At 41.7% G+C, this 20,563-nt stretch overlaps 1 protein-coding gene across 1 annotated transcript in view; it reads right to left on the bottom strand.

Annotated features, from left to right (window-relative positions):
* polrmt (polymerase (RNA) mitochondrial (DNA directed)) overlaps positions 1 to 20,194 on the bottom strand; it is a gene marked incomplete at its 5' end in the record, with an annotated part of 43,636 nt that extends 23,442 nt beyond the window's left edge. The window contains 11 exons of the mRNA XM_079221272.1: positions 797 to 919; positions 1,186 to 1,971; positions 4,270 to 4,509; positions 5,693 to 5,863; positions 6,229 to 6,396; positions 8,336 to 8,485; positions 12,292 to 12,478; positions 17,353 to 17,486; positions 18,275 to 19,113; positions 19,369 to 19,467; positions 20,053 to 20,194. Of these exons, the coding sequence (XP_079077398.1) occupies positions 797 to 919; positions 1,186 to 1,971; positions 4,270 to 4,509; positions 5,693 to 5,863; positions 6,229 to 6,396; positions 8,336 to 8,485; positions 12,292 to 12,478; positions 17,353 to 17,486; positions 18,275 to 19,113; positions 19,369 to 19,467; positions 20,053 to 20,194 (3,039 nt within the window). The remainder of the gene's footprint in view (positions 1 to 796; positions 920 to 1,185; positions 1,972 to 4,269; positions 4,510 to 5,692; positions 5,864 to 6,228; positions 6,397 to 8,335; positions 8,486 to 12,291; positions 12,479 to 17,352; positions 17,487 to 18,274; positions 19,114 to 19,368; positions 19,468 to 20,052) is intronic.
* Between the last annotated feature and the right edge of the window lie 369 nt (positions 20,195 to 20,563).

Raw genomic sequence — 20,563 nt, 5'->3', positions numbered from 1 at the left:
ATGAACATCTTTAACCAAGTCGTTCAGCTGGAACAGGCATCCGACAGAGGGAAGTCACAAGGGGAGTTCATAATTAATTGATGAGCAATAGGTCATTTTCTTTGTATTTTATTTAACCGTGTTAAAAATACATCTAAAAATGAACTGCTTTCAGCTGTCCACCAGACTGAGTCCTTTTGAATGAGATTAGCTGGATCTGGGAACCGGCATCGTCCTCGTGTTCAGCTCACGAGGCAAAATGAAAAAAGCCGAATATAAATATTGCAGTGAAGATGATGGCCACGTTCCTGCCAGCTGTAGAATTTGTCTTTTTTCATTTAATTTCCATGAAAATGTGGCCTCTGCCCCGAGTGTCTCTGTGCTCTTCTCTCACTTTGCCTCCATGACCCTCGAGCTCTGGCTGAAAGCGGCGGCATCTGTGCCGTGTGGAGGAGCAGCGGGCCGCCCGTGTGCTCGATGCTGTTCAATTAAAAAAAGTCAAGCTTCTCCCTTTTGCTATTTAATGTATTCATTAGTTCAGTGCAAATTAATTAACTGCCATAAATTTGATGATATTGTGACTGAGTTTGCTAAAAGGCAAATTATCATCTCCAATCCTTGAGCAGGTTGAAGGCCTTGGAGCTACTGTCCTTTCAAAAACAGCTGCATGGAGGAGGTGCTAAACACGATCCCCCGGCATGAGCTCACCTTACCCTGCCACCAGTGTATAAATGGGAGTGAAAGGGTGAATAACATTACAAATCGTTATGCAACTCTGTTGATAGATAAATAATTGTGTCGTTTTTTAAAATGCTACCTGGTGAACGGGAAAATGGGAGATGAACCGCGTTGGATCGGGAGATCTCACAGCGTTGGCGATCTCCATGCAGCAGGCCAGAGCCTGCCAAGGCTCATCTGCATCCATCCACCACTTCTTACCCTGAAGGAAGGCAAACACAAGCACATGGGACATTAATACTGCGAACATAAAACATAAACACTCCCGGAAAAAGCTCACTATTTAGACTCACCGTCCCTGCAGTCAGAGAGAAAAGGATAAATGCTACAATCTGCATGTTTCAGAAACTTTTAATAGCAGCCGTTTCTGTATTTCTGGTGTAAACCTCAAAATGCTATGTGGAACTATGAATATACGGCTGGACGAAGCCATCAATGAACAGGGAAGAGCAATAAAGACAAACTGACATTGAGCGGGTTGTCTGCCGAGTCCAAGACGTCCTCCATGATCGAGTTAGCGTACTCCAGCCGTCCGTCTAGTGAGCTCCTCTTCTTCAGCCCCGTCAGATTGACTAAGTGGATCTTCAGCCAGTCCATCCCCTTCGGCCCAAGCGGCTTCCCCTCTGCAAACACGAGGACCGCCCGCGTGACGTCGCTTCCCAGGTGGTTAAAGTACGGAGGACAGGGGTAGGTTCGTCCCCGGAAGTCCATGTTGTGAGGGAACCAGAAGATCTCGTCCCGCATGTGGTTGGCGATGGAGAGTTTATACAGAGCGTCCATGCGAAGGCTGTGCATCTCACTGCATTTCTTTTTGGCGATAATCACCTCCCTCTTCATGTGGGCTTTCTCAGAGGCGGTGTAAGCGGGGTCGTGGGCGATGAAGTGGGGTACTTTGGGGGCCTCCGACAGAGGAGGAGGGATGTCCAGCTTATCACTGCCCCGATCATTGAAGATGGAGATGATAATGTCCAACAAGGGTTTGTTGATACACCAGGCACAGTTGCCAAGCTGGTTGAGAGAGTCCAGGACTGGAAGGAGGTTCTGGCATTTCTCCAACAACGCCTCGTGTTGAGTGGCCCCTTCCACCGTGCGCATCAGCTTGGTAGGAGTCAGCAGGTAGGCTCCGAACTTGACAGACGTCCAGGGCACAGGAGGGCACAGCATCGGCATCACGTAGGAGTCAAAGGTCAACTTGGTCTCCATGGCGTCCTGCTGCATCTGAGTCAGGATGGGGTGGGGTTTGATGAAGCCGACCTGGAGGGTGAAACATCAAAGGAAATCCGATTAGAAGTCAAAATGGCAAAAAATCATATTCGAGCATCTGATTCATAGAAGTTTAAGATTCAAGATGTTTTTTATGCACAGATAACAGAGTTATTCTATACAATGAAATGCTTATTTGGCTGGGTCCTCCTAACACACAGAATTAGAATAAACTTAAGGTAAAAAATAAATAAAAATAAGGCACAAAATATAAAAGATATAACAGTATTGCACACAAAAAATAATAATATAATAAATAATTATTTCAAATAATTTTAATTATTATTTCAAATTATTTAAATTAGTTAAATCATAACTGACAAGAACAACCTCTGCCCCAAGTAAGTAAGTAAAGTTTATTTATATTGCACTTATCCAAGGCAGAGGTCACAAAGTGCTGTACAGGAGTTGATTTTTTTTAAATAAATTAAACCAAATCCACCATAACAGGCAAAGCATTACAACAGTTAAGAAAACATAATAAAATACACATTAAAACACGATGCAGTAAAATACATAATAAATAAATAAAAACAGAAAAAAGCAGGCCATAGAGCATGTATTTAACCAAACGCCAGTGTAAACAGGTAAGTCTTTAGTTGGTTTTTAAATGACATCACAGAAACAGAAAATAGCTTTGGTGCTACTGCCTCAAAAGCTCAGTCACCGCGGGTCTTAAGGCGAGCGTGGGAGTGGGACGGACAGAAGATTTAACTGGTTGGACCTGAGGTTGGTAGTAGTTCAGCCGCATATGCAGGAGTCTGGCCGTGCGGTGGACAGGCCCAAACAACCAGCATAAACATAAGTTAACAAAGATATCATTCATCAGTCATACAGCTAGTCACCAGCTAATGTCAGATAGCCGACAGCCACAAAGGACTGTGATAACTGTAGCTCCAGAAATAGAGATGCACCAATCAAACTTCTTCAGTCCCGATACCGATACCTGGGCTTTGGGTTTCGGCCCAGTACCGATCCGAAACCAGTGTTTAATTAATGAGCTGCATGCCTCACTGTGTGGAAGTGACTGGGTTCATTCTTTGATGTAGCAACATCAGGCTGGACTTCAAAAATCGCTTTGAAAAAACTAAAATCTAACAGATAAATACATCAATATTCTTTTACGGAATTGCTTTTTTTTTAAATAAAAAATTAACGCAGCGACAAATTGGGCCAAACTTAAACCGTTTAAAAAGTATATTGTATGTAAACATAGATGTTACTTGAATAGATCAACCACATTTTCAAATACCAGATCAAACAATTTGAGTCAGTATCTGCACGATAAACCTCACAGCTAAACCGAACTGTCCCATTTTCATTTTATTAAAAGTGATCACTAAAACGTGGCTTACATACTTGAGCTTCCACATTGCAGATGATCTCAAGGAACTTCTCTCTTTGTCTTTATTTCATTTAAAAACCAGGGTGGCAGGCCGGAGGAGAAATACTGTGTGGTAGTTCTAACTCGTACATCGGACTGGACAGAAAGACCATCGTAAGAATAAATACAGTAACCCGACAGAAAAAATAAAACACCTCAGCATTTCTTGCATGAGTCAGACTGTCGTGCTGTGCTGTAAAATCATTAGGATGCTCCCCTGATGGGCTAACCTCCAAAGAGAGAGCGAAAGGGGAGGGGGAGAACTACGAGAAAAATAACTAAATTCTGCAACAGTGTCAAAGTGCATCAAGTCCAAAGAGTCCATCATTCTCTCTGTGTCTCTCTGCCTCTCCCATGCCACGGTCGGCTCACCCTCCTGCAGGGTCCCGTGGCAGTAAATCAGCGAGCCAATTAAGGGGACACTAAAAAAGGGATTAACCCAGAACCCGTTCATCTTGCTCGACTGTTCCCTCTGCCAATTCACACAAGGGGGGGGGATGGTTTTAGGATTCACGTTCTTTGGAGCGTCACAGGTGGATAGGCGGGTGCACAGGTGGGTTCTTCCCATATCAATGAGAACGTTAACTTCTGTGCAACAACTGTGAACCTAAATTGGACTAATTGAGTGTAATTTCCAAAAAGGTCATAATGAATATAATAGTTGGATTTAACTGAACAGTTGTTTTTTTTTTTACCCTTTCGAATATTTTTCCCAGGATTCCGGCAATCCCTTTAAATATAATCCATTTTTGACCATTGACCATTTTTCCACATAAATCTCAGCTGAAAGGACCTTTTTTTTGGTGCTCTGCTTTAATGCTCAGTAATCCTGTTACCAGGTTATCAAAGCCCCGTTTATTTCCAACTCCTTTGAGCACTCGGAGAGACTCGCACAGCCACCGTACCTGTCGTGTGCTGCGGAAGGTGTACATGTGGTACAGGATGGGGATGAGCTTCCTCTCGAAAGCAGAGTTCAGGATGTCGCTGTTGATTTTGAGGTTCTTGACCATCATATCCACCATGAAGGTGCCCAGCTCCAGGGATACGATGTACGGCCAGTGGGTCTCTCCTCCCTGCAGCGAGGGTCCTGAGCTGTGGTCCGTCTCCAGCTTGCACCACTGCTCGCTGGGCAGGACGTTGTACTCCTAGAGGGAGAAGAATGGGAGCGGGTTGATTTGCATCGACTCCTCAGTGAGCTACAGAGTCTGGACGGCGCGTCGACATGCGTGAGAAGACCCAAGATCTCTTTTTTTTTTTATATTCAGACCTAATATGATTTGTCAAACAGGCACTGTTTTTGTGATCTAATCAAAAGATAAGCTTTCATGTTTCGAGAAATATGATGAATGCTGTAAAAGCCTTGATGTATAAATATTTCAGCCAAGAGGATAAAAAGCATTATTTGGTCCTCAGACAAGTAAGTAAAACGTTGATTGTTTGGAGTCATAACAACAACAAAAACACAATAATAGGCATCATTTTGACTACAAAGGCTGCATGCAAACAAACCTTAACTAACTTCTGGTATAACTCGCGACTGCAGTGTAATGAGCTGTTGCTCATTACAATCTTGATGACATTAGCATTTTTCCCCACAGTGTACCACAGCTATCAAAGCACTGGTGGAGCAGAATAGAGAGCCACGGATTGTGTTTTATGTAACTAGAGCTGAAAACCACATACACATTATTTGATTATATGCCTTGTAAATATTGAGGTCATAATTATTCATGGCTCAAGTGAGAAGTAGGGTCATTTTCTCAGACTTTTATACAACCAGTCTTCTTTTTGCAACCTGAGTCGGCCCCTGATGGACATTAGAGAGAATGCAAGTTTAAGACTCTTCCGCATTGGATTCATTCAGAACCTGACTGGCCCTTATCCACAGTGCATATCCTAGAAGCAAAACATAAATAACATTGTAGCAAAACATTTTACCCAAAATAGTCTTCTTCTGCTCCAGACCGCAGGTGCAACATTTAGGAAAGTTTTTGAAAGGCTGCCACTGTAACAACTAGATTGCCCCCTGGTGGCTGGCTTGGGAAGCGCAACATTTAATATGCATTTGAAATATCATACGCATTATAAATGTGAATTTCACAGTAAATCTTGTTCATTTATACGTAGGAAGCCGGAATCGGATTTGATTGTTGTACAGCCCAAAAAAAAAAAAAAAAAAAAGGTTTGCCTCTACTGTAAGTACTGTGATGCAAAACTATTTATTTTGCACAGCAAATAAATATTGCTCAGATAAACTAGCAGGAGACACACTCTGCTTTGCTAAACTAATACACATAAGAAGTACATACACAAGAAGGATTACTTTACCTTTGTGTTTTTGGCCAGCAGGTCTGTGTAATCGTTGTAAATGTTGTGCAACTTGTCCACCATCTGGTTTTGGTGCTTCTGCCGCACAGAGTACTTGGTGTAGACCCGGTTGCCCAGCTCTCGGGCTAAAATCTTCAGTGACTCTCCGCTGGGAGGCAGGTTGGCAACGCTCTGAGGAGTAAGACACAGTTCAAAGCGCCAAACAGAAGACAACATTTCGGAAAATACTGTCACAAAAAGCAGATCTGATTCAGTTTTAATGAAAAAAGCAATCCCTCAGTCAGGGGGGAAATCAAAGTGTAAATGGTCTTTTCAGAATTAAAAAAAACACATGCTGTGCATTTGTCAATGTTGGAAGCAAAAGGTATCTGATCAAAGCGCAACATCCTTTGCTGCCAAAGATGAAGCCTGATGCTTTTGCAGCTGTTGTCACTGTCAGACACTTGATTTGTGCTTTGTGGTTTACAAGTCTTTCTTAAGGCCAAGACTTCTGGCTTTGCATTGAGTGGAAGGCTGGGTGAGGTGGTTTGTATTACCTGTATCATGATGTCAACATACTCTTTATCCTCCAGCACACAGAGGTAGGGATAAAGGTTAAGCCGGTAGTCCTTGGTGTTGGTGTTAGCCAGGATCATCTTACTCTCCCTCAGGGCCTGGAGGAGGATCTTCTGCCACTGTGCCCGCTGATCCGCCAGCAGCTCCCTCTGGAAGGACAACACAACTGATCTCATGACAGTGACTGCCAGCGGGAAACACTCAAAAGACGTGTCAAACGAAATGAACAATCCTGCACCGATGCTTGTTTATCACACGCGGCATGAACCGAAGGGAACGTCATTTTTAAGCGCGAGGCGGTAGATGGGGGCCACCTCTCACTGGACACAAGCTACTGGGAAGCATGAGCGTGCAATACATTTGATGGTTAGGCTTGATTGGCGAAGAAACCTCCAGGTGACGGGGAGAAAACAAGAATATCCTAGAAACACTAACTAGAGAAACACTACCGGGACACCGGCGGATTCATCCAAGACTAGAACTGAAAGGGAAAACTGCATTGGCTCTTTAGAGTGGCTTGCAGCGATGTAATCGATTCATCAATGATAGCATACATTGTCGCTTCCTTGAGAAGATCGATGCTACTAGCATGAAGTGAGAGCCAGTTAGTTTCGCACAAAAAACAGTAAATAGCGTGCCCGGTTTGTCACCAAGTAAAAAAATAAAATAAAAAAACATTTGTTTAACCAGAACAACAAATTAAATGTAATCGCCTTCCGTCTATAGCTTCATTTTTAAACACAAACAATGGTGGTATTGATATTCTGGGTTTTTCCAGCAAATTTCAACATCTCTTGTTTTTTCATCTTGAAAGGCCTAAATATTATTTCAATTAATCTTACCAAGTGAATTGTCCCATCAAATGTATTTTTGTACTTTTTACAAGCAAAAAAATCTTGTGTTCATTGTTTATTATTCTTTAAGTGGCCTTTTTTTTCCAGTAAAACATACTGTACTGTAATACTGTGTCTTTAAGTTTAGTGTTGATTATTTTCCACTTTAATTTTAAATTAGACAGCCATCTAGACGCACATTGTTCTGTGCTCTCACATTGTGTTACATATTTTGATCTGATGTGATTTAAAAGTGGGAGAAGCCAGAATAAGCACTTGCCTCAGCATTATTATTTTTGGTGCACTTTAATCACATTTTAAGCTATGCTTCTTGATTTTCATGATTGACATGAAACAATTGGATGAATAATGCAAAATGAGATTATGTAGATGGAAAGCAGTCTTTTTGCTCATGTGTGCATACCATATTGTGGCTATACGCATGTTCTGTGTGTGTGTGTGTGTGTGTGTGTACTCTTCAGTCAGACTGGATTGTGGATGGAGAGGTGACCCGGCGTTCTCTCCAGAGGTTTCCATTACAATACATTATTATTCTGCCCTGCCTGTCTGCAAATGCTTCCTGACCACCAGGGACTCTCAGCCTGCTCGCTTCCCACGTAGCCCATCTGCAGAGGCACACGATACGGCCTGGACTGTAAATGCCAGAGCCACAAAAACGGCACACCACAGGAATATATGTTTCTTACTCTCCCACGCCACCGCCTAAATGAATATCATTTAAAAGTTGATATCAGAAACTCATAGGAAACAATAGGGGTCCTTAGAATAAATAAATAAATGGCAATACATCATCAGTACGTAGACGGTGTTATATTAGTATGATCTTTTCAAACAGACAAGACCACTGCCAAGATAAACACACCCTCGATGTTTGTATTGAGAGCCAGAATGTTGGATTATGCAGGATTGTTTGCAGATTAAAAGAGACAAAATTGCAGCACAAATGGAGCAACAAGGTTTATGGTAAATGTTGTCGTCTATGTTTTTGTAATATTTCATAAGCAACAACATTCTTGTAGATATAGGGTACCAATTAATTCAACAAGTCTGGCAATAATTAATTGAAATACCAAAATGTTGTACATATAGTATATTTCAGTTTTTTTAAGACCTACCCACCCATTATTAAAATCTTCATTCTCAGAATCACAGCACTATAAATCCATATTTCTAAGAATGAAGTGTACCGAGAGTGTGGTGAAGATGAGGAGAGGCAACAGGTGGGTTTGTTTACCATCCTCGCCATGTGCTCAGTCACGGGCTTGGCAGCCTCCACGGAGTCGATGGTGGCAGTGCAGGCCTGTTCCATGCCGAGCTGAAGTTTGAAACGCTCCTGAAGCTCCTCCTGAGTGAAGTCCAGTTTGGGGTACTGGTGGTCTGCCCTCTAAAAATAAACACAGACAAACGCAACAGTGAGCAAGATAGACGGAACCTGAGAAATTATGATTGCTTCACCTGTATGACATTAAAAGGTCAAGTGTTTAGGATTCAGTGGCATCCAGCGTTGAGGTTTGCGAATGCTACCAACTGAACACCCCTCTGCTCACTCCTGAGTAGTCAAGTTTCTGGCGATTTTACAACAATGAAATACATATTATATTCCATTTCTGTCAATAGTTCCCTCCTAAATCATGCACCCTGGACCTTTAAGGGACTTTCTTGTCTTGTGCTTAACCTCTCAAGACTGACAGAAGCACTGATCTTACTTTTAAAAAACACCCACCAATCACTTAATGGCTGGAAGTTGCTTGGAACACGACCCGGGGATAAGCTTTGCCTGAGAGGATCAATTCAGGGCAAGAAGTAAAAAAAAAAAAAGAGTCTTTTCCGGTCAGCGAGCAAAGGCCAAGTCATAAAACCATCTCAGTCTGCCGCCAAGAGAGCGTTAAACCCGGCTTCAATCTCACAAGCTCTGGCTCAGTATCGCTCGAGAGCAAACAAAGAGTTCATTGTTCCGAGTTTATTATTTCCAAGATTCGGAAGGCGATTTTTGGAGTCACTGAAATTACTCCAGCAAACAGAGTTCTACACAAGCCAAATCGATCAGGAATAGAGCTGCAACAGTACCACGGTTTACGGTGGTATTGTAATTGCCGATTATCCTAGCATCTCCATTTGCTTGCTACAATATTGGAAAAAAAAGTGAGGTCCAGACAAGAGCAGTCCAACTGCACTTTCTTGCAACTACAGTACATGTTAATAACCAAAAGACAATATTTTAAAAGCTTAGGAGGGATTTTTCATTTCGGTAATTTAACATGCTTTAGTGCTGCTAACATCTAGACTAGCTTGCCTTAGTTATATATGATGCTATTAATGTCATATATTTTTGTTATTAGGTTTACAATTTGGTTTATTATAACAATTCAGTTCTAAATCCTTTAAGGTTTTAGTTGTTGTTGTTTATATTTTCTCACTATAATAAGAGACATTGTAACTAATATTAATAATTAAAAAAAGAACAACAAGTACAAATACAAGAACAACAAAAACAGTGGTACTTACATCCCACCAGATCAAAGCGGTTTGACCAACTGCTTCCTTTAAGGAACATTGTATTCCTCGCTAAAAGAAGTAAAATGTGCTTTAGTTGTTTACAGCGGCAGTAAGACCATTATCTGTACACATCGAGGAAAGGCTGTGGGCATGAGAGTGGATCGAGTTCATAACGGCGGTAAGAACGACATCAGACAGTAAAGCAGGCCTCAGAGAGACGGAGCATGGCCAGCAGCCCGAGCAATGATGACACTAGAGCAATAAGTTAGTGAAGAAGCGAAGAAGCTAAGAAGCTAACACCACATGATCTGTACACCAGGAGAAAAGGTGCTGGCGCCATGGAAAAGCGGAAAAGCTCGACAGACCGGGCTGGAATGTTGTTGAAGGAAAGCTGTGCGATTCTATTAATCTACAATAATAATATTAATACTTTGTAAAAACGGAACGAACTCAAAGCTCAAACCCTATAATGGTTTTCCTCGTCCCTACGGTGTGCAGCCCACTATGCATTCACAATGCATATAGGCCAGTTTCCATATGAACAGGATGATCAAATGACGGAATGCCAAACAATATCGGATGACAGGTTGAAACTAGATCAAACTGCATTTTGTACGAGCATCAGCTTAATCAAAATTCCATCTCACAACAACAAACACTGTTCTAATTAGATTGTGTGCGCGCGTCTGCTGCTAACGCCGATTCAAAAATCCTCCGGAGACCATGCAGTCTGCTCCTCCGTTATCTCGTGGACCAGTTATTTGGACAGCCTTTCAGTCATTAAAAATCAACCTGCCAGAAAGCCACAGTCGCAGTCAGATAACCAGCCTCACGAATGCAATCGGAGGCCACCGTAATGGAGCAGTCACATTTGACCTGTTTCACATTTCACCATGTGGCGTAGTTTCACATGAGACAGAAATACATGACCTGCTGCTGACTGTTGCCTTCACACACACACACACACACGCAGGTCAGTAATAAGATAAAAGGAGACCAAAAATATGTCGCTCAGTCGACGACGATGAAAAGTGAACGTGGCGCGAGGCTAAAAATACCGCGATTGAACAAAAAAAGCTTTTAATGAATCATGTGAGAATCATCAGTGGAAGGGAGGTGGGGAAGGAGAAAAAAAAAAGGAGGAATAATAAAGGAGGAGGAGCAGAAGTGAAAGGAGGAGAGGCAAGGAAATGGAGGGGCCCATTAGAAAGCAGAGTCACTATTAATAGGACTGAGCTGTCTGGCTGTGAAGGGGTGACAATCAAATGGTTCGTAGTTACGCTGGAGCCTTGACAGCTTTCCCGGCTCTCCGGGGCTTCGACACTCAAAACATACACAAGACTCAGCCTTGAAGAAATAACTTGATGTGTATTAATAGTCGTACATTAACATTAACATAACCACCCCCATGCAGTTCCTAAATACATTTAAGTAATGGCTATAATGCTGAATGTCCATTTCATATGAAATATACATGTCAGGCATATATACGTCAAGTCTTTTTAAACACAAACTGGGGTTTAAAATTGCCGATTACAACGAACATCTGCCGTCCAAAGATTAGCATGAAGCGGTCACTGTGACATCCACTGGATTTACTGTCGGATTGAAGCACGAGGAGCAGCTCGACGACTTCGATGTGCACGACACTGGTTATGATGACTGAAGAGATTCAATCTTTTCAGTGCTTATTTTTTAAATAATGACGGATGCTATACCTCTTGAATCTCTGAATGCTCTACTTTAAGTTAACTTTGGCGAACCACAAGGATTACTGCCAGGCCCATGGACATTTCTCTGCTATTTATTCATCGCACATGTTTCATTCCAATTATTTATTTATAAATATATATATTTTAGAGATTCACACACCAATTATATATATATATATGTATATATATATATATATATATATATATATATATATACACATATATGAATGTGTGAATCTCTGAAATATATATATTTATAAATAAATAATTGGAATGAGCATATCTATCTATCTATCTATCTATCTATACACACACACACACACATATATATATATATATATATATATATATATATATATATATATATATATATATATATATATATATATATATATATATATATATACACACACACCAATTAAGACCCCTAAAAAAATTCAACAACATTCAATATTAATCATTTATGAATAAATGAGCAAAAACAAACATTTTATTTTGAGGGAAAAATATTTTTAAGTTATAATTAATTAAGTAATTAGTTAATTTTCTGCCTCATACGGAGTGTGTGTGTGTGTGTGTGTGTGTGTGTGTGTGTGTGTGTGTGTGTGTGTGTGTGTGTGGCAGATTTGATTGACAGTTTCTGGGGCAACCAAACCACAGACAGATTCTGATTTAAAAAAAATATATTGCTAAACTCAATTTTTTTTTAATCTAATCAATCTTTATTCATCCAAGATAATCCCATTGCGATTTTAAAATTGCTTTTATTTATTATTATTTTATTTTAAATTGCGTGCCTCACAGAGACCCCTGCCCACAAAAAAAAAGTTCATATTTAAAATAACTTTAACTGCTCAAACTTTGGGAGAAACTAATGCGTTCACATGGAGTTCATCACTCAAAGTCAAAAGTCATAATTGAGGAAATAGGCTGTCATTGCCTTTAAGTCCGCTAATAATCCAGCAGTGTACTCGTGTGATACCTGTGTGTAGAAGTCGTGGACCAGCGATGAGGCGCACGGCGCTGGGCTCGCGTTGAGGCCGGGCCGGTAGTCGGGCCGGACCACCTGCACGGCCTTCAGCACCATGTCCCGCTCGTCCTGCCGGAACACACAGCGGCTGAAGAGGTAGTCCACAGACAGGCCATCCTCCTCCATCTGGCTCAGGCACCTGGACACACAGGCACACACAGTTGCTGCACCAGCTTTTTGTTTGGCCCTTGAGCAGATTGTATCCATGTTACATCTGTGGGAACTGGCTGCATCATTAGTTTTGCCAGGTTCTGAGATATCTGGCTTTTAAATCTCCCATATATGGAGTTTTTTTTTTTTAGATTGAAAACATGCTGTCGAGTTATTCTCCAAAGACAAAACAATATCGTGTAAAAGATAGACCATAATAAAGACACATTTTTCCAGAGTCTTTAGTTATTGGACCTGAGATTAGGGCGTCCCCCTCTTCGTTGACTAAATCCCAAAAGACGGATTAGTAGTGTTGTTTTTCATGCTTATTTCTTTGAAAATTGAAAACACACCTCTCGTAAACACAAGATTCAAAGTGGAGATTTTGAGTGATTCTTCGCGAGAGAAACTCTGTTTTACAGACAACACCAGTTTGTTTGTCGACACAAAAGCAGCGTTAGTCGTCTCAGAAAGTCTTTGGTCAAGGCAACAGGTGTTTTGTACCAGAGTTTAATACATTATTGCGACATTTGTGTACTGTGTCTTAACCCGTGGGCCCTTATTGTGCAATATGATACCGGCAAAGGATAAAACAAAGCAGAAATAGAAAATACTTTGAGATTAATTCCTGACGGCCACAAAACAGAACAAAGAGGTGCACCACAGTATAGCTGCAGGATTTGTCGACTTCATCCCCCATTCCAACTACAGTAGATGAAGATACACTATATAACATACAATGCCAGAAAGAATATACAGACAAAATTACATGAATATACTGTCAAAATATAACGTCATACTCCAAACAACAAACATGTATATCTTGCTTTGTGATTGAAGTCAAAATGACTTAATGTAAAAATAGCATTGCTTGTTTTGTAAAAGCTGCCTGCGTTTTCCATAAAATATGCATAAAACCTCTGTTGCAGAAAGTCATTTCCATACTTTCCATCAGTGTTGATTCAGATGCAGCGTTCAGAAAGTTGGCCAGAGAAGCAGCCCATCCGATGACTGAGTAGATGTTCATTTACGTGGGAGATTACGGTTGTTATGATGGAACAGACTTTAGAGTCTGATCGCAAGTTCAGAGCTCACGACCTTCTGACCTTGCCTGCCGCTGTGGGAATTGGAGTAAGATCATCATAGAACTTGCTGGGCTAATGATTAATTCAGCTTTTTTTTTTTTTTTTTAAACTCCCCTGTCTGTTGGGTCATTGTATATGTGTCTCGCCTTCCCCAATCAACAGATGCAGAATATCAATTGAAATATTTTGGGAGGGGGTGGGGCAGATGGGCAATGACGACGTCAGTGAAATGTATATTTAAATATCCAGAGAGCGCTCAGTCTCCATGACTGGACTGCAGGATAAAGATAATGCAAACGTGCAACCGGTCCCTGGAATTCAAATGAGAGGTGCAATAACACCATTATATTTTAACTCAATTGGATACGTTACCTCAGAAGGCCTGCGAATAAATATGTTCAGCCTGGTTGCATCTTTATCCTTCTGTCATTAGTGAGATTAGGGGATAAATATTTTTGCTTGATTGATGATTCATGAATTTGTGTTATTAATATCATTAAACTGTACATTGATGTATTCCTCTGGTCTGTAAATTGAGCCGTTTATTACTACAGTGACTAAATGTCATCCAGGAACTGAATTATATATTTGTATGACCTACAGAGAGCACGTCTTCTTATACGTGTAATTACAGTTGGCTTATGTTTACAGAACCTTGTTATTGTCGTGCACACTTTAGGTATAAAGCCCAACCACGAGCCTGAAGATCATGTTTGGTTGCACTGCTCCCCTGAGGTTAACGACGCAACTACATGACTAAGCCGAGAGACAGAAACGAGGAAACCCCATTTGTCATCGACCACGGAGGATGAGAGCTCTGCTTCACACTGCACTCCTTTACCTAAACGACAAATATAAATAACAGAGCGCTAAATACCATCTGGTGGAAACCTTAGCTCAGCAACTTCCACCGACTTAATATAACCACAAGTGAGCAGGGTTCTGCACATTTCATTCATAAATAAATACAATTGAGAGAGACTTGTATTGCAATATTCTGGCGGGCGTCTGGTGTTTGAAGTTATGAAGTGTATGTTATATTTCTGAGGTAAGCCAAAGAGGTCAAATTCCTTTAGTATTTGCACTCGTGCCTCGGATTCTCGGGTGATGCAATGTGCAATTTTGGTCAGAGTAAATGAGAGAGCCTCCGACAAAGAGGGGATTAGTCTGGGTGCCGGCACTGTGGTCCAGAGGAACAAAGACAGCAGAGCGGTTGGAAGATAGGGGGGGCATAATCAGCCTGGTGACTGCTCTGCTGCACCCTCCGGAGCAAGGCGCTCTGGAGGACACAGCACTTACAAAAGGGGAAAACTTAGAGGGGGGGGGGGAAGGGTAAGAGAGACAGAGAGAGAGACAGAGAGAGAGAGACAGAGAGGCAGACATAGAGGGCAAAGATGCTGCCGGAGAGACTTTGGAGGAGAGAGTGATATCAGGAGAGCACAGCAGTCCGGCCGTAATAAAATGGGGAGAAAACACAGTGAAGAAAAGAACAGGCAGACTACAAACACATTGAGAGAGAGAGAGAGAGAGAGAGAGAGAGAGAGAGAGAGAAATGATGATGGTGAGGATTGTTGGAGAGACTGAGCAGGAGGCGCACCGCTGCAGAACAACGATGTCATACAAGCATCGGCTTACAGTGATCGATGGACCAACCAGATACCTACTGCCCCGCCACCTGTCCCGCTATTGGACCACGCTGCATAGGGTGATGTCTCCCGAGTCCATAATTGTTGGCACCACTGGAAAACTGTTTGATGAGCAGCCATTGAAATTAAATACATGGATGTCGGCCTCAAAACGCAACAGCACCGCTGTGTGGCGTAAAATGAATAGCAATAGAGCAATAGATCATTCAGCAATTAATCGGCAACTAAAAAAAAAGGGTGAGGGTGTGACAGCCCGACGAAGAGTGATAACATTTCAGAATTTCCCTGCAAAATTAATGATGCAAAATTCCTGACCTTAACGTTTCCAGATAGTTAACGGATATGTACAGACCCTTTGCAACTCTTGGCTGAACCTCTTTGAATGAAGGGGTCTTACATCAAAAACACCAAAACATATAGTGCATTCAGGCTGGACTTATAAACTCAAAAGACACCAACAATGTGGTAACTAACCGTAGAACACAGTCAAGTTCACAATAAAAGCCCTGATATTTCTCAAAACTTGCAAACAATGTCCAAAGATAATAATAATAAATATCAGGACCAAACCAATAAAGGATTTTTTGATGCAGAAATCGATATGTGAAGAGTTAAAAGCTTTTGGAGGAAGAAAGCCCTGTCCACATATAGTGATGTTCTCTGGAAACGAGAGCATGACAGTGCATTGTTCAACACGTACAGTATTTAAAAATGCATTAGGGAAAATGAAACAAATACCGTTTGTGCCCTGTAGTTTTTCCTGCTATAATAAATTCAGGTTAGCCCCGCCCCCCCATGGACAGCAGGCCATCTGATTGAATTGGCTGCCATCAAACAGGCGCACACACTGTGACACGTGTAGTGTTCTGCTGAAGCTGTGCCCAGTCGGTGTATACCGTATGTGCTAAATGTCACGCAATTAATCTGGGTGTGGGTCTGACACACAGTCGGTGACATCAAAACTTGATTAATAATACTAAGCGTTGATTTGTCAGGATGACCTAGTTACCGCTGAGACACAACTGGGCTACTGGCTGTCCTCGATAATAAAAAAAAATTGCAAAAAATTGCAAAGGTTGTCCGAGCAAAAATACCTTATTAACTTCACCTGCATGACGGCAGAGTGCTGCTGTCTTGTAACTTGTTTAATTAGCTTAAGCCAACCTCATTAACACCGTGTGTCCAGGTGGTCTTGGGAAAAGCTTCAATAATTGTTACAGAAACCGACCAAAAATAAAAGTCGACAAAAGAATTTAAGAATAAAACCCTGTGATGCTGCGTTGCCATGGAAACAATAAGGAAAGGAACAGCAAATGAGGTTCAGAGTGTTACGAACACTTGATCCTGTCAGCTCAACACAGAAGAGACACTGAAGACAGATAAAGTATGTCTTCATTTAAAATTGATGAACACAACAACTTGTATTTCTTACAACTGGACCAGAGTGACAAAGGGAAGCTTTGACTATCCCAGTTGAGATTATTCATATCAGCAACAAAAGTATTGAAAACCAGACCTTCAGCAAGAAAAAAAAAAAACAACTACAAAAACCTAAAATAAAAAGACAAACCACCAAAAAAGGAACATCCTAATAAACGTAATTGATTTTAGTCTAAAAAGCCCAACTAGTCTCTTGAAGTTATGCTGCTATTTAATCTCCAATATGAGCAAAGTTGTAAAACCTTACGACCAACACTGCTATCCTGCAGCCCTCCGCTAAAATCAATCAAAACCCAACAAAGAAACCAATAAGACAAAAAGAAAAATGATAAGCAACTGTTTGGTTATTTGCTCCACATTGCTTCTTCTCTGATGCCATTATTCTTAGTTTAAAATCAAGGCTTCAATCATTAATAGATAGTATTATGCAAGAAAGGATGTGTAAAGGGACTAACCATGAGCACAGCATGACCCCTGCTGGTGAGTCTCTGAATTACACTCCTTTTAAAACTCTAAAACTCTGTCCTGTGGTTTACAGCAATACTCCTCTTACAAATCACACATTATACAGAAAAAAAATGTAAATGCTTGAAATTACAAACACAGCTTATCATGAGTCTTGTTCATGGGTTTTGTCTGTGTATGTGTGTGTGTGTGTGTGTGTGTGTGTGTGTGTGTGTGTGTTTACATACCTTGTGATGACCTTTGGGGAGCATTTGGGATTGCGGCCCATACACTCCAGGGCAGTACAGTAGGATCCCAGATTTGGCTTCAGGCTCGCCTCTTCTAACAGAATAAATATGCGGCCGATCTGATTTAACGTGCCCTACAAACAGAGAGAGAGTGTTGCATGGGAGGACCATTCATCTTGGCTGTTACCGACCAAAGATGAGACTTCATAGTGTTGTTAACTTATAAAATACAACAGAAAGAATGACGACTACAAGAGAACCTGAGACTGTGCAAGTACTTAAAGTACTAACACTCACACATTACCTCATCCACAAGTAAGTACCATCCTGAGGAAATTCGGCATGAGTTATAAACCGTGACAATGCAATATTTACTATGTTGTTAAACCATTCAGCTTCATAAATCCTAGTGTTCTTAATGGCTAAAATACCACAGCATTTTATTATTATTTTTAAATCCAGCAGAAAAGTTTTAATGTAGATTAAAACATAGTGTTGTACATGGTTCATAGACATTCTGACCATGACTTGTCCATGACTTTAAACCACATTTCCATGACCAAACATTTTGTGAAATCTCGGTGTAAACATGAAAAAGAGAGAAAATGTAGTATTTAAACTAACAATGAGAATTCCAAAGCATACAGTATACCTTTGATTAAAAGAATAAACATTTATATAGATACCTGTATGTATGCCTGCTTATATTTTGAGCATCTTTCTTTTAAAAGCATATCAATTATTTCAAACTCTGCGTAAATGAACAGATGAATATAACACATTTACATAACTTTTCCAAAACTTTGGGGATTTTATTTTTTTCAAAGACTTTTCCAGGCCTGGAAATAACCATTTTAAAAATCCACGACTTTTCCAGGTTTTCCATGAGCGTCAGAACCCTGATCCTGGTTGTTGAACTCACCTTCTTGGCCCACACCCTCATCATGATGTTGTAGACGTCCGTGCTCAGGTGTTTCCGTCGACTCATGACTCTGTGCTGGCTGAGCAGGAAGCGGTGCGCCCTCTCGACGTCCCCGGAAAACACGCACGCCTCCAGGTAAGAGCGGATGCTCAGCTGGATGTCCCCGCACGCATTTGCCTCCGGGTCCTCCTGCAGGCGCAGCGGGTTACTCGACGACGTCCACTGGCTCACCTGTTGACTGAGCCTCCGCTCCAGCTCCTCCACCTGGGCCAGCTCTTCGGCCCTGGCCTGGGCATCCTCCTCCTGGCCCTTTTTACTGGCCACTGGCTTTTTAGTGCCCTTCTGTTTCCCTTTAGATTCTTTACGTGCCGCGGCGGTCGTCGTCCCCGCTGCAGCCGCTGTCTCTGTCGGAGTAACTGCAGCCTGAATCTCATCAGACAGCTTCACGCTACCCCTCTTCTTAATCAAGGGTGTACTCGCGGTGTTGGATATAGTTTTGTGTGAAGTACCCGGGAGCGCCGAGATGCTTTTGCTCCCTTTAGGTTTGGTGGTAGGTTTCTCCTTGACATTCTTCTGTATTTTCTGCTGGAGGTGCTGCTGTTTTGTGAGTTTGTTATTTTTCTCCTGAGTTAGTTTTTCCATCCAGCGGCTGGGCTGAGATTTAGCTTTAAGAGTCTTTCCGGATTTAGGAGTGTCAGTTTTCTCCTTAGGGGCGCCTTTCGGCCCATGACCAGATAAAACTCCTCCTCCCAAAGAGGGTTTTTTGAGAAATTGCAGCTTTGCGTGACGGACATCTAAAACAATGTCATATTGGAGTTGCTGGATCCTGGCCTCGAGCACTGAGGGAAAATTGATTAAAAGACAAATCTCATGTGAGCAAACTAAATTACTGACTCGTCTGTTTAGTGATAGACAGAAAGAACTAGCAAGAACTCTGGCCTTTCACAGACGGGAGTCCTGGACTACACAGTAAACACGCTGGCAGCATTCAGATAGGAGATATACAAGTATTCAGTATGAAATTACAATCATTAATAACATATAAGTTACTATCGACGCGTCAGCATGACGACCTGCAGTCTATAATAACATACCGTCTAACAAGTGAGACTGCTCCAGACCACGTTTCTTAGCGTCGTCTCTCTTTGGGATCACAAATGAAACATTTCTTCTTTGAAGCTGTGAGGGTGTCTCTGGAAAAAAGAAGAAAATAAAACACACACCATTTAGAGATAATAATAAATACATGTGCCTCTACTTTCTAAACAATAAGACTAACGCTAAATATAATAATAATAGTGATCGGAATGACTTCCAAGATCATTTTGAAGACATTATCCCTCCACACATGATGAGCAGTTGAGGGGCCTCAGGGGGGGTCTGGGTATCGAACCATGAACCTTTGTTCTCTGACCCGCTCCTCCACATGACCTACAGCCACCAGTCAGTCCAAGGTGTAGTTTTAGTGAACCCGGCTTCTTAATGAATGGAGGTTTTTACCCAGAGTTCATAGCAATATATGGGACATTTATAATATTTGCAGGTACTTCAATGACCGAATACAAAGACGAAACCGTTAACTGTCACGAGCATCATCAGGCTGGACTCGAACCGGTGACTGTCATGTTCACGCGCGTTTCAACATTACAAGAAGTATTCGGTAAAACCCCGAATGAGCTTCCAAGTACATTAATGTCCAACACAAGAGTCCTCGGACCACCGGGGGCAAACTTGTCCCTCACAGTGTCACCTGCACACAGGAGACTCCTGCGGCTCACCTGATATTCGTCTCACCGCGCCGTCTCTCGTCGGCACGCGCAGCTGACAGTGGTGCACCAGAGGCGCGCGCACGGCCCACTTTTCAAATAAACTGTGACGACTCAGACGTTTTGCAAAGGCACATACTCTGAGAAGTGACATGTCGACATGTAATAACCGCGTTACTTCTGAGCTCTAGGCCGCCATCTTGAACGAGACCGAGCTAGTCGCGAGGAGCGGTCATCGTGGGCGCAGGCATGACGAGGAGATCGCAGATAAATCGAGCAGAGGTTACGTTTTGGAATTGTTTCAGTATCTTGACATTTTGATGTGACGATAACTAGTCATTTATGTGACTGCTTATTGAGGTATAATGTCATCGGGTCAGCTGGTCTGAACTCAATGTTACACATTAATATATTAAAAATGCCTGTTAAGAAATAAGGCTCAGGTTAAACAAACTTCCAAACTGTTTCACACAAAAAAATAAATAAAAAAATTACACAAAATCAAGAGTCACATTTTCTCAAA

This window comes from Taurulus bubalis, assembly GCF_910589615.1.
Source record: "Taurulus bubalis genome assembly, chromosome: 7".
Taxonomy (NCBI): Eukaryota; Metazoa; Chordata; class Actinopteri; order Perciformes; family Cottidae; genus Taurulus; species Taurulus bubalis.
Note: the sequence above shows the minus strand (reverse complement) of the source record. Positions and strands in the feature narration are given on the sequence as shown.